Source organism: Aptenodytes forsteri, unplaced genomic scaffold (assembly GCF_000699145.1).
Source record: "Aptenodytes forsteri isolate BGI_AS27 unplaced genomic scaffold, ASM69914v1 Scaffold10, whole genome shotgun sequence".
Taxonomy (NCBI): domain Eukaryota; kingdom Metazoa; phylum Chordata; class Aves; order Sphenisciformes; family Spheniscidae; genus Aptenodytes; species Aptenodytes forsteri.
In genome coordinates this window covers 4,093,708-4,106,982 of record NW_008794117.1, presented here as the reverse complement: position 1 = coordinate 4,106,982, position 13,275 = coordinate 4,093,708, and the positions used below count along the sequence as shown (strand labels likewise).

The following is a 13,275-nucleotide window of genomic DNA, read 5'->3' as shown; positions in this document are numbered from 1 at the left end:
CTACAACCTCCTTTCAGGTAGTTGTAGAGAGCGATGAGGTCTCCCCTCAGCCTCCTTTTCTCCAGGCTAAACAACCCCAGTTCTCTCAGATTGAGACAGTGCACTGTTTTTCCATTGAGTAAGTTTCCCTTCTGGGGTGGATGGTATTAAACTAGCTGCAGCATGGATGAAGTATATTTGAGAGAACTATATGAAAGACACAAAGATGAAAGTTATTTATCAGAGGTGTCATAGTGAGGATTACCTCTCAGTCCCTTTACCTTCCTAACTGCTGTTGGTTCTGCAGTCATTAGTCTAGTCACTGTCAATAGAAGAGGCAGCTGAGGCATCTGCAGCAATCAGTGACATAAGGCTAATTTGGGGGAAAATAAGCAGGGCTTCTGTTGAATGCTCACGTGGTAGAAGAATTCTTCCCCTTTCAAGAAGAGAAAAATGTAAATAATTTTCTCCTGGAAGATGTGAGGTTTCCGTAGTTTGACGAGAAGATAAACCATATCATAAATGTGAAGTGTACAAAGAATGAGTGCAGTTGGCCTCAGAATGTGAAAGAGGTTAAAAGGTCTTATTCTTCCTTGTCATGAGAAACAATAACCTAGGTTTTGAAAAGATTCTGAAGCAGGTAACCCCCTTGTTAGTAATGTAGTATCCTGGAGAGCAGTATTGTCCCTGATAAACTGGTAGATTTTTCCCTCAGGTGACAGCCTGCCTCTTGCCCATAATGGCTGCTGAAAAAGTAAGGGATTTTTTTTCTACACCTGAAGTCCCAAGATTTAATACCTGATATGATGTCACCACAGGATTTACAAACCTGTGGATGTGCCTATTTGTCCAAATAGAAGTGTGTATCTGCAAGTGGGTAGTGGCTTCAGCTTTCATGGTTGAGAGGCAGGCATAGTTACCGTTAAATGTATAATGTCCAAATTCCCAGCCTGTTCCATTGAGAGGAGTGATGCATATGTGGGAAACTCCTCTTCAAGCCTTTCCACTTATGGATGATGATACCTCCTCCTTCGATTATTCACTTGGGAATCTTAAGCCTAGTGGATCCTTGCAGAGGCTTTGTGTAGGATACCTTAAAATAATAATCTATTCTATGTGCTGTATCTCCAAGGCAGACAGATAACTTAAAGACAACGAGTAACTCATTGTTTTGTTTTGTTTCGGTTCAATGCTTTCTTTTTGTAATGGTCAACTGGCACCATCCTCTGTAACATATCACCTGCTGATGTTCAGTGCCTAGCACAAAAGGAGCACTATTTCGACACAGTGCAATAAAAATGATAATATTTCTTACCCAGTTGACCAATTAATAATGAATGTTTCTAATCTGATGGGATGCTTTCTATTATACAAATAGTAACATTAATGGAAGATCTTTCTAAGCACCTACATTGAAACTCATTAATTGGTAAGAATGATCATATTTTCATTAATGATTTTTCTTATAGCTTTAGAAAGATGGGTCATCATTCTGAACTGTTTTCTCTGTTAGATTAGCCTCCTGAAACAACCTGAAAGAACCTTTAACAGAAAATTTCAGTGTCTGCTAAGAAAGTTAATGTGAAGAGCTAACTAATTAAAAGTGACTCTTCCCAGTTTTCATTTGTCTGTCATTTTGGAAAAAGGTTAAATGCTGCTGCAAGGCTATTTCTCAGTTTGAACTTAAAGTAATGATAGTTGTTCCTCAGCTGGCAATGCCTTATAGCTGCTCTGAACAGCTGTGATGTACAAACATTAAAATGATTCAGGCTGAAAAGTTCAGAATTTTCTGATTCCAGTCAACATTAGTATCATTGGATTGCCTGAGGATTTTTTTTTTAAAGGGAAGAATAACTTTTGAAAACCTACTCTGTTATACTTGGAACAGCTGAATGCAGTAGGCCTTAAGAAAGACGCTGTAAAAAGTCTGGGTGTTGTTGAAGGTGATGATATACTAGTGCAGGTTGCAGCCAAAAGTAATACAGGCAATTTCTCACAATTTTCCTATCGTTTATTCACATTGTGTGTTCTTACACTGTGCCATCATTCACCGTCGCTAAACTCAGCTACTACAACTGCAGTACTACAGTGTATGACAACATGTTCAATGGTGCAGAAAGAAGTCAAATAAAAATTCATTCAGACTAGGAAATTCATCCAATATAATACTAACTAATGATATTCCAAGGGAAACTTGAAACCATACTGTTACTTTTTGATTCACAGCTGTAGTGCTTAATTTTTATATGACCTCATATTCTTTTAAGTCTTTGAGCTATTTGATCAAGGTAGTGAGCAGAAATAAACAGGAGAATGCAGTATTATGCATGTTATTATCGCTTTGCTATCCATATGAGACTTACTTTAAAAAATGAAGCTATGGAAAAATGAACAGTTCCTTTTTCCATATCGGTCAATATTCACATTATTTTTAGGAGCTCTACAGCTATTGCTGTTTGTAAAATATGAAATCATCAAATTAAATTGACTAGAGATGAGTTCCCTGGTGCTGGGTTTTTTTTGCCATTTCATGAGAGGGTATCCTGCCTGTCCATAAGCAATCCTGTCCATGGTGTTTCATACAAAAAACAAATATAGTTATGAATAGATGGAATGTAGTCACAAGAATATGCCTGGCACTAGAAGTGAGTGGTATTGGGTCAGAATAAAGTAAGAAATTAACTTCATGCAATAATATTTTCAGAAATAAATTTCAAGAAGTTTTGGTTCATTTTACCACCTGAATATGTTATTGAACAATATTTGAATGAGAAACTGTTCTTAACATTTTTGACCTTTTTTTTTCCTTTTCCTTCTAGGACAGAGTTTTCTATAAATTCTAATTTCTTTAGTAACTCAAATTTGGGGCTAGAACATTTTCGTATAACTTGGGGTTGACAAAAATGGTATCAGCAGCTCTGAGCTGTGCTAGACTGTTGTTGGAGAAGCCATTTGATTGTTCAAGAGGCATTCCTAGCTTTAGTGAAATGGCAGCGTGATAGATTTGTCTTTGAGTACTCTGCGGTATCTGGAGCATAGCACAGTTTGGAGACCTTTGAGACTAGCCTGATTCTAATAATTTCTTTCAAGATATGAATGTGAATTTTGTTATGGATGCATCTTTCCATCCTTGTAAACTTGAAAGCCTGTTAGAAAAAAACTTGCAGCTTTTAATTCTCTAGTGTATGTAGTTTGTTTGTTATACAAATATCATCCCTGCAATCCTAATCAGACAGTAAATGTCACCTGGTGACTATGGCCTGAGTCACCATGGAAGAAACTCAGGTGAAACCTTAGGCTTTCATTTCTACAGAGTTGCTGTCTACTACAAAGGGAATAATGAGGCAAAACCAATTGCTGACCGTGCCATCAATGTGCCTAGTAATCTGTGATCAACTCTTATTCTTTAAAAAAGTTTCATGCCGTTCTTATGAGAAGTTTCAGATCTCTTAACCTAGTAATTTGTTGCTTTTGCATAGGTAAAAAAACCCCCACAAATGAAATGGTAAAAAAGAAAATTAAAGTCTGTTGAATCTTGTTTAACCAGATAATATACTCTAGAATTCACCATTAGCCTCTGTGCTTATGTTATTTTTGACTTTACAGAGCATTAATAATATAATTGTGCTCTTTTACCTGCTTTGAGCTAAATGTATAGTCCTGTGGAAGTTCGGTGAAGGCAGAAAAGTATAATTCACTGTGAATAAAGGGTAAAAAAAACCCCAAATGAGTTACTGTATCATCCAAAAGTTTTCTGCATAGAAGTAAAATGGATGTATGAAAGATCTGCCATGTGTAAATTTGAGAGCAAGGGTCAAATCTTTCATAAATCAGAAAAATTCAAATACATTTCTTCTGTTTTTCCCTTTTTGTTCAAGTAGACTAATACACTTCAGAAGGAAAATTGAATTCTTAATTAAAATAGGCTGTAGACTGTTTAAAATAGGCTGTAGACTATTTAGAGTAGAGGTCTTGATCTAAGTTCAATTTAATGCTCTTTTTCAATAATAGTAGCTCCACTTATATCTGTGTAGTGTTTATACTATTATACAGGAGGTTCAACTTGAGTCTTTTGCCATTTAGTTTTATGTGTAAAAATGGTGTTAATTTTTGGTTGTATTAAGGAGTAATTACTGTTGCATATAATATGAGTAGGAGTTTGGTATTGTGATGGCAAAGTATTCCTTGGGAGTGTAATATTCAAATAAAACTATTACTTTTATGTGGTTAGTGGCTCTGGCTATACAAGTAAGAATTTCAGAAGTCAGACCTCGGTAGACCAGAGTTTAACTCTTGGTATCCCATCTAAGGCCTCAAGTAAGTCCATATAAACATCTGGCACAGAAGTACTACGTGCTTTCATATATGGCAGGTGTATGACATCTGCCAGTGTTATTTCTACTTGTTTAGTCAGTGTCGGCAGCTCTTCTCTTTCAGGAACACTGAATTCACTCACATTTTAAGGATAAAAGTAGGACAGATGACATTTTTCACGCTATTATTTATATTTGTTTCTGAATTGTGATCCAGGTTTAGAATTTTTTTGTGTCAATATAATACAGATGATCCAAACCTTTCCAAAAAGAAAAAGTCAAAAACTAGAGAGGACAAGGTACAGTTACAAGCAAAAATAGTATACATCTTGTTTGGTAAGTTAGTTGTATCACTTCTCTATAGAGGAAAAAAAAATGCTTCAAGCAAATTAGTGGGTTTAATTCTAGTGCAAAAACTGTAGCCTAAAGTTGAGACATTTACTTGTGTTAATAGAGTAAGAGAAGAATTAATACCTAAAGGTATTAATTAAAGAAATACAAGGGAAAAAATTGGAGCGAATAGTTTACAATATCAGTCCATGCAACATAAAAGTTTGTTGAAGAGAGGAGAGCAGTACAAGAGGCTAACTGGCTAATATAACAAAACAACAAAAACTGTGGAAGAAACTGGGAGCCCAGACCTGACCCCAGCACTCCAGGTGTGGCCTTACGAGAGCTGAGTTAGAGGGGAAGGATCACCTCCCTCGACCTGCCAGCAACGCTCCTCCTCATGGAGCGCAGGGTACCATTAGCCTTCTTTGCAGTGAGGGTGCATTGCTGCCTTATGCTCAACTTGCAGTCCACCAAGAACCCCAGGTGCTTTTCTGCAAAAGCTTTTAATATACATTTCTCTTTCATTCATGTTTATTCCTGGTATCCGTGGGAAAAGCAAAGGACACAAGCTCTGAGATTCATTTCACCTACTTTGTCTGTCTTTAATGTCATCTAATTGTATCACCCAAGGTATGCTATCATAACTAATGGTAAAGAATTGGCATTTTGGGGTGCAAATTTTCTGACCCTTTATGACAGCTACTTTAGGCTTGGATGGGTTGCATTTAAAAAAACAAAAAATCTCTTTTTCTCCATGGATTTTAAAGACAGTTCATTTCACTTATAGGTATATGATAACATTGTAGACATTGATCAGCATTAGGTCTGATGAATCCAAACCAGTATTTATTAATTTGGTTTTTCTGCCTTTTTTTTGGACAGGTCCATTCCACAGTAAAAGTGTGAATTAGAACAAGGTTCTGATGTATTTCAGCTTTTGGAGAAATAGATCAGTTGTTGTCTCCTGTGTTTATGTGACAATACACTTCCTTACAGATTGTGTTGCATATTTTCCCATTGTTTTTTGATATAAAATGCAATTTATTTATTTATTTTTGCAGGCTAAATTCCATTGATGTTAAGTATCAGATGTGGAAATTAGGAGTTGTTTTCACTGATAATGTAAGTTTATCAGTATACACACACACACATATATGTATATATTCACCTTCTAAAAACTAATATACACTTGTTAACCCAAAGTGCTTCAAAGGGAGGTATGAAATACTCTGGATTATATTTAATTTACTACATAAATGAAGAAAATCTTGGAAGCTTAAAAAGACATTGCCAAAATCTTTTCCCAGTTACATAGGTATTAGTCTATAGAACCTCAGTCAGTTCCTGCCCCCCTTCTGATACGCTTTATTCAGGAGCAATAAGCAAGCACTGTGCTGTAGAATTAGAAAACTGACTATATAAATTCCAATTACCATTTTTCATAAACTTTATGAGCACTTGAATATACCTGGAGCACAGTCAGATCAGTGTAGTTAATGTATGTGGAATTGCTAAAATTTGTATCACTGAAACTACTAGTAGGATGTGACACAGAATGAGGCTGATGATTTTTATCATTTGAAAAAATGAGTCTTTAAAAATAAAAAAAAAAAGATAAACAAGACTGTTTAAAATACCTTACAGTTTAAGAAGTCACTCATCATATGATTATTAAAAGTCTTATGATTATTGCTTGCCTAACTCAGCTTATTTTACTGGTGGAAAAAATGGTAGGGGAACAAACAATTTTGGAACTAGGACTGCCAGAGAATGAAACTGTAATCTGACTTTAGTCAGGAAGAGTAGAATTATAAGTCTCCAGGTCTACAGGATCTGTAAAGAGTTAGAGTTTGTTCAGGATTAGGTTTTTTCTAAGGGAGGGAATGTAATTTCTCTTATAAATATGTACTTGTCTTTAAGTCCAATAAAAATTAAATTATAGAGGAAAAGATGAAATTAACATCTGTAATAGTAGTTAGTAAACTACTTATCTCAAAGATCTCTAGCAAATTCTATGTAAATAAATAATTGTTTTCTATTTAAAGAAAAGCACATTCAAGCAATTTCTACCTTTCTTTAGTGTTTTGAATTAGGTTAAAGATAATATCCATGAGTTTTATTTTGTGATGTACCTGTTTTTTCTGTTAGTCTTTCCTTTACCTAGCGTGGTACATGACCATGTCAGTCCTTGGCCATTACAACAATTTTTTCTTTGCTGCTCATCTCCTTGACATTGCAATGGGATTCAAGACATTACGAACTATCCTGTCATCAGTGACCCACAATGGCAAACAGGTATCAACTGTCATATCTTTTCAGCTTTTTTACTTAAGGAGTACACAGGAAAGATCACTTCATGACTTAATTCAGCTGCTCTGCAGATTGACAACGGAATTGTTCTTTCATCATGAAGTTTAGAACTTGGGTCAGTGGGGAAACTAGCCAATGGGATTTATAAGCGTAAGAAAATGGGACTAGGATGTATGGCAGTCTCTAGCTGTTATAAGCAACTGTGTCATAAAGTTGCTGTTTAAAATTTTTTCAAGATTCATCTAAAGAAAGGTCCATTTGAGACCCAGTTACTCTTTGTTAGAGGACTGTTTGAGAAACTCAGCTTTTTGATAATAAGAAATCTTTTCTTAAGCTATAAAATCTGAAATTGCATTTCTGATTTAAGTAAAGAAAATAAGGCTTTCAATTTACTGAGATCTGTTGTAGGAATGGCATTTATCGTAACCTGAGACTTAGCGTTCCTCAAGTCTGATGGCCTTCCTAGTTCAAAGGACCTTTGTAAACAACTGTAATAATAAAAAAGCCATCCTTGGTCTGCTTAGAACATCTTCCAGCAAGGCAGCTAATATAATTCTTATTCAAGTGGACTGGGAATGGTAACATAGAGGTCTTCTCTGTTGTATATGCTTATGTGCTGTTGTAGTAAGATGGAACTTCAGTTCTGACTTTGTACAACGTAGGTGCTTTAGAAGTTCTTTGTAAACAACTGTAATAATAAAAAAGCCATCCTTGGTCTGCTTAGAACATCTTCCAGCAAGGCAGCTAATATAATTCTTATTCAAGTGGACTGGGAATGGTAACATAGAGGTCTTCTCTGTTGTATATGCTTATGTGCTGTTGTAGTAAGATGGAACTTCAGTTCTGACTTTATACAACGTAGGTGCTTTAGAAGTCTGGTGGCAAGTGCATTTTGAAATTTATCAGTAACAAGAAGTTACTTTTCAGGGGTTTTGTTTTTATTCTTTTTTGTTTTAAGCAAGTTTGATACTGGAGAAACATAAAATCATTAGCAATGATTTTTTGTAAAGACAAAGGGTGATTGATTTAATTTAATTCAAATGTACTGTCCTTGTCAACATTTTTTAAGAACTAATACACATTTTAATGGACACAGTTTATATTTCAAAATAGCCAGTGAAGCACATGACATATAGAAGACTCTTAAGTATGAACTCATCTTGACAAACTTGTTTTAATTTATGTGGCAAACTTAAGTTTCATTTGTGGAACAAAAATTGTGTCTTGAAAAGTTACAGAAATCAACATACTGCATTCTTTGCCCTTTAAAGAACAGAATTTCTTAAATTCTTACTTCTGATTTCTTAAAAGAACAAGAAAGTGAAAAATCAGTCTGCACCTAGAAAAAAGTGACTTATTCTACCTTTCAAAAATAGTCCTGAAGTTTTAGCAAATTATCTATGAAGTAAGGGGGTATTATTTATGATAAGGAACTTTTTAGGTCTGGCAGCTATGCAAGTGAAATATCAATTTGCAGGATATTCTAGTTCAATTCCAACTGCTTTCCATAAAGCTCAAGGAAAAATTTTAATGATGCTGCAGTTGAGCAGTGGAGTATTTGTTGTTGCTTCTCCAAGTTACATATTAAAATATTAGGAACAGTTTGTTTTATATGTGCTTTCATAGATATATATAAACGAAAATTGTTTCAGTATTAAATTAGTAGAAATACTATATTGCAATTATATAATAGGTGATATTAAATAGTAGTACTATTACTATTAGGTAGTAAACTTTCAGATATTTTTGTTTGATTGTGTGGGTTTTAAGTTATTCTAATGGATCATTTGATTGTGTATGTATCCACTAGTTTTTGCAAGATTTGTCTTTGTAATTGTGTTTGTAATAGTTTTCCTTCAGAATAAATCAGGTGAAATGCACAATCTTTGCATGAAAATACACAGATATATTACCAAATATTACAAAGATATGCAAAGAGAGAAAAAGTAAAGAAAGTTTTCCTTCTGCTAGTACATATAGATTATTGTTACTTTCCTTCTCTTTTGCAAAGAAAATTGTATAGCATAATTCCTTGGTGGTGTTCTATCCACTCTATAATTTTGTCTTCCAGCTTGTCCTAACAGTGGGATTACTGGCAGTAGTAGTATACTTGTATACAGTAGTGGCATTCAATTTTTTCCGCAAGTTCTACAACAAGAGTGAAGATGGTGATATGCCAGACATGAAATGTGATGATATGCTAACAGTAAGTCTTATTTTGCTTTCTGGATTTTTTTCTTAAACTGTTATGTTTTTGTCCTGACCTTCTTGTAATTCCTACTCATATGGTCGTATCATTAGCCAGCACAGGGAAGACTATAATTGAAGGCAAAGGAACAAATATAACGAACATCCCTAACAACTAGATATACCCTGTGCATGTTAAACAAACACATCTGTAAATGAATAGAAGTATTCTTTGCTATAGTTTCTCAAAAAATGAAAAACAACTACAAGCTGTGACACTGAGCTGAGTCAGTTAAAGGGCAGTACTTCTGAATCTTGAGGTTCTACAGGCCATTCAGGAGGAGGGTCAGTCATAGGCAAGGACTTTCATAAGTAATTTAGGTACTGAAATGCTTGTTTAAGCTTGGAAATCCATCAGTTTCCCTTAGCATGAATTTCCATGATTATCTTCAATTGGCAATTCTGTTACTGAAATCTCTCCTGTGCTCAGAACCACTGAAAGTTATTTTGTACTTACTGAGACAGTGCCAGGCTTTACAGCTGTGGATGGTAGTAGAGCTTAAATCATGAAGAATTTCTTAAGATGCGTTGCCATTAATATCCTTCTAAAAGCAATCATGTACAACAAAGTTAAATATATTTCAGTATGTTATGCGATGTGAACCACTTCCAGGGAACTGACACCATTTGAAAGCCAAATGATTAGATAAACTGTGGAAGCAGACTATATATGTCTATATTTTTGTCCAGTTTGGGACATTCAGTGCAAGAAAGACATAGATAAACTGGAGCATAAATCAGTGGAGGGCCGCTAAATTGTCAGGTGCTGGAGCACTTGCCCTGGGAGGAGAGGCTGAGGGAACTGGACTTGTTTGGCCTGGAGAAGAGAAAGTTTTGGGGTGGTGGGGAGTGTAAGAGCAGCTCCCCAGTGCCTGCAGAGAGGTTATGGGGAAGACAAATCCAGGCTCTTTACAGCAGTGCATGGCAGGAGACCATGGACATAAAGTGGAAAAAGGTTTCTGACTGAGGAGAGCCAAGCAGTAAATCAGGTTGCTCAGAGAGGTTGTGCAGTCTCCATCCTTAGGAGGTTGTAATGACCTGACTGGATAAAGACCAGAGCATCTTTGTCTGAGCTTATAGTGGACCCCACTTGGAGCAGGATTTGGACCAGAGACGTACTGCAGTCCCTTCTGACCTGACCTGCTCTGCAATTCTCTGAAAATACACTTAAAAAAAGGCTATAATATTGTACAGGAATGAGTTAGAATAACATGTGATATGCTATAAAATCAGGGTTGTCCTTTGTAAAAGTGGTAAGACTTGCAATGTGATGTTAAAAACAAAAAAAGAAAAATAAAAGTACAGAAAATATATTTTTATTTTTAGAAATAGAAAATGACTTTTAAAACTTTTTAGATAACTAACACTACATTCACTCATTAAGTTAATGATTGACTTTCAATGGTCAAATAAAAGCTATCTCTAAAAATTGTTACATTTTTCAGCCATTGGTCACTCAGTATTGTATGTTGCTATATCAATTTCTTACATAAGGGATTTTGGGGGTAAGTGTGGCATAGAAATAAAAGAATGGATTTTTTGTATGGTTAGGTTTTAGGAGTTAGTTATTGTTATTGTCATCACTACTTTTTAATAGGGAGTGAGAACCCTGGATCTGTAGTTTGCAAAGCTACTTAAAAAAACAGAACCAATCCTCTGCTCCAGACCTCTGAGAGTGATATCATAATTTTCTATTGAATTATAGCATGATAAACTGGAAATTTTGCATTGTCAGCATCCCACATAACTATACCTATTATACCACTTTTCAGATCATAGTTCACAGTGTTAGTCTCAGACTTTTTCCATCATTAGCCTGTCCTCTGCATGGATATTCTCAAAGGTTTTTGTTTTGTTTTGTTTTAATTTTTGTTTGAAACGCCAAAGATGGGGAAAGTCATTCACTTTTGAGCTAGGAAAGTGGAAAAGGAGATGGCTGTGGTGGTAATGGTATTTCCTATTTCCACATTACTGAAATGATGGTATGTGAATCATGGTGTGCTGCTGGGCTTAAGATAGTTGAACCTTTGATCTTTTTGAACTGCGACATAATGACAGAACGTGAAATACTGCAGCTTCAGCTGCACAGCAGCATTTCACCTCCCTCAGAATATACATAACCTCAAAGGGGAGAAAAAGATGACTTGACATAGTATAGTTGCTAGACCATAGACCAGTTCTGCCAATTGCTGAATTTGCAACAATGGGTATTTTTACTTTTAGCTGCAGACAAACTTTGTATCCCTTTGTTTTGTGTTTTCTAGTGCTACATGTTTCACATGTATGTCGGAGTACGTGCAGGTGGAGGCATTGGTGACGAAATAGAGGATCCAGCAGGAGATGAATATGAAATATATCGGATTATCTTTGACATCACTTTCTTCTTCTTTGTGATTGTCATCCTGCTTGCAATTATTCAAGGTATATGTTTGTAACCCATGGTGAGACTGAAAGCATTATTTAGCAGTACAAAGATCTTAGTGCTACAGTGATCACACACCTAAGATTCAACTAGGACACCAGGGCAGATCATGAAGCACAGATTTATATAGTAAATCACACCCATCTGGCTTTTACCCATATGCTATTCTTTCTAGTCTCTGTAAAATCAACAGTCTCTAACTGGATCAGTGGAAACAAAAAAAGCTCTTTGCTGTGAGAATACTGGTGTCACTACAGTTTCTGTCTTCTCATTGCCCTTTCTAAAAGCCTCCTGTAGGGGATCAGCAAGAGGAGTGATTAGAAAGTGATTAGAAATCTTGTGGCATACCTTAAAATTGTCTTTCAGCACAACCCACCCTTTGTGAGCTTATGTGGACAAAATCAGTAGCGGGTGCTGTCAGTATTCCTCCTGCCAGCATCTAATGTTCTTGACTGTCTGGCAAATCTTCAGATTGATGGTAGTGGTGTGAAAACTGGAACATAGCTTTAAGGGGTTTAATCTTTTCTTACATAAAAACCTCTGTTTAGTGTGACGTCTGCTTACTTGAACAATGTCAAAGAGTAAAGAAAGGTGCTTGATATGAAAACAGCTTTAGTATATCCTGGTTAATGACAATGGAAAGTCAGATGCCATCAGTTAGCTTCTGAATTTGAGTGAAGCTATTTGATAGTGTGGCTCGCTGTTGTAATCTGGATAGTGGATACTGAATTTTGGGAAGTCAGGGGTTTTTCTATTACGTTTGTATTAATGATGTTTAATGTTATTACCAAAAATAATTAAAAGCCCCATCTGTTTACATACTATACCTTCAAAAGATTGTCAATAATGCCCAGATCATCTTTTATTAAAGTTCGCACAAATTAACAAAAGTATATTCTTGATTTTGGAAAAACATGTAATGATTTTTGCTAGGTCCAGTTGCTGTTATAAATAGTGATACCTTATTATTTTCTGTCAGCTAACAGTTAGCTAACTTATGATGATTTTAACAGCAGTAAGGATGCTTTCTCACTTCCTACAAGGAAGTTTAGAAGGTGACTCTGAGCTCGTAGTAAATTGTTTATAACTCTTACTCAAGTAACAAGTTTTTTAAAGGGCTTGGGGAGGGTGCAAAATTTTTGATAGCCTGAAGTGGCATATCTCATGCTGTTTGTTTCTTCATTTTGTGAGTGGCTGAAGAGTAGAGGCCTTAGCTGTCAAGCTTTGAGTGTAATTCTCATCTGGTATTCGTCAGTTTTACAGCACAGTAGTTTCAATAATGATTGTGGAGTTAGTCCTTATTTGTCTCAGTGTAAGCGAAGGGAGAATCATGAAGAATTTATAATCTGAGCCATAGAGCCTGTGGTGGTTTTTCTCCTTCTTTCTGTATCTCCCTGAAATGACCCCTTACTTCTGTAGAGCTCTGACAGTGGAACCTCATACTACATGACAACCATAATGAGAAAGGATGCACAGAGCTCTGGGCCTCTCTGCATCTGCCGTGTAATCATAGAATCGTAGAATCATTGAGGTTGGAAAAGACCTCTAAGATCATCGAGTCCAACCATTGACCCAACACTACCACCCACTAAACCATGTCCCTAAGTGCCTCATCTACTCGTCTTTTAAATACCTCCAGGGATGGGGACTCCACCACTTCCCTGGGCAGCC

At 35.9% G+C, this 13,275-nt stretch overlaps 1 protein-coding gene across 1 annotated transcript in view; it reads left to right on the top strand.

The window, feature by feature from the left end:
- Positions 1 to 13,275, top strand: part of RYR2 (ryanodine receptor 2) — a gene marked incomplete at its 5' end in the record, with an annotated part of 258,073 nt that overhangs the window by 237,608 nt on the left and 7,190 nt on the right. Inside the window, 4 exons of the mRNA XM_019471222.1 lie at positions 5,687 to 5,747; positions 6,774 to 6,920; positions 9,007 to 9,141; positions 11,447 to 11,603. Of these exons, the coding sequence (XP_019326767.1) occupies positions 5,687 to 5,747; positions 6,774 to 6,920; positions 9,007 to 9,141; positions 11,447 to 11,603 (500 nt within the window). The remainder of the gene's footprint in view (positions 1 to 5,686; positions 5,748 to 6,773; positions 6,921 to 9,006; positions 9,142 to 11,446; positions 11,604 to 13,275) is intronic.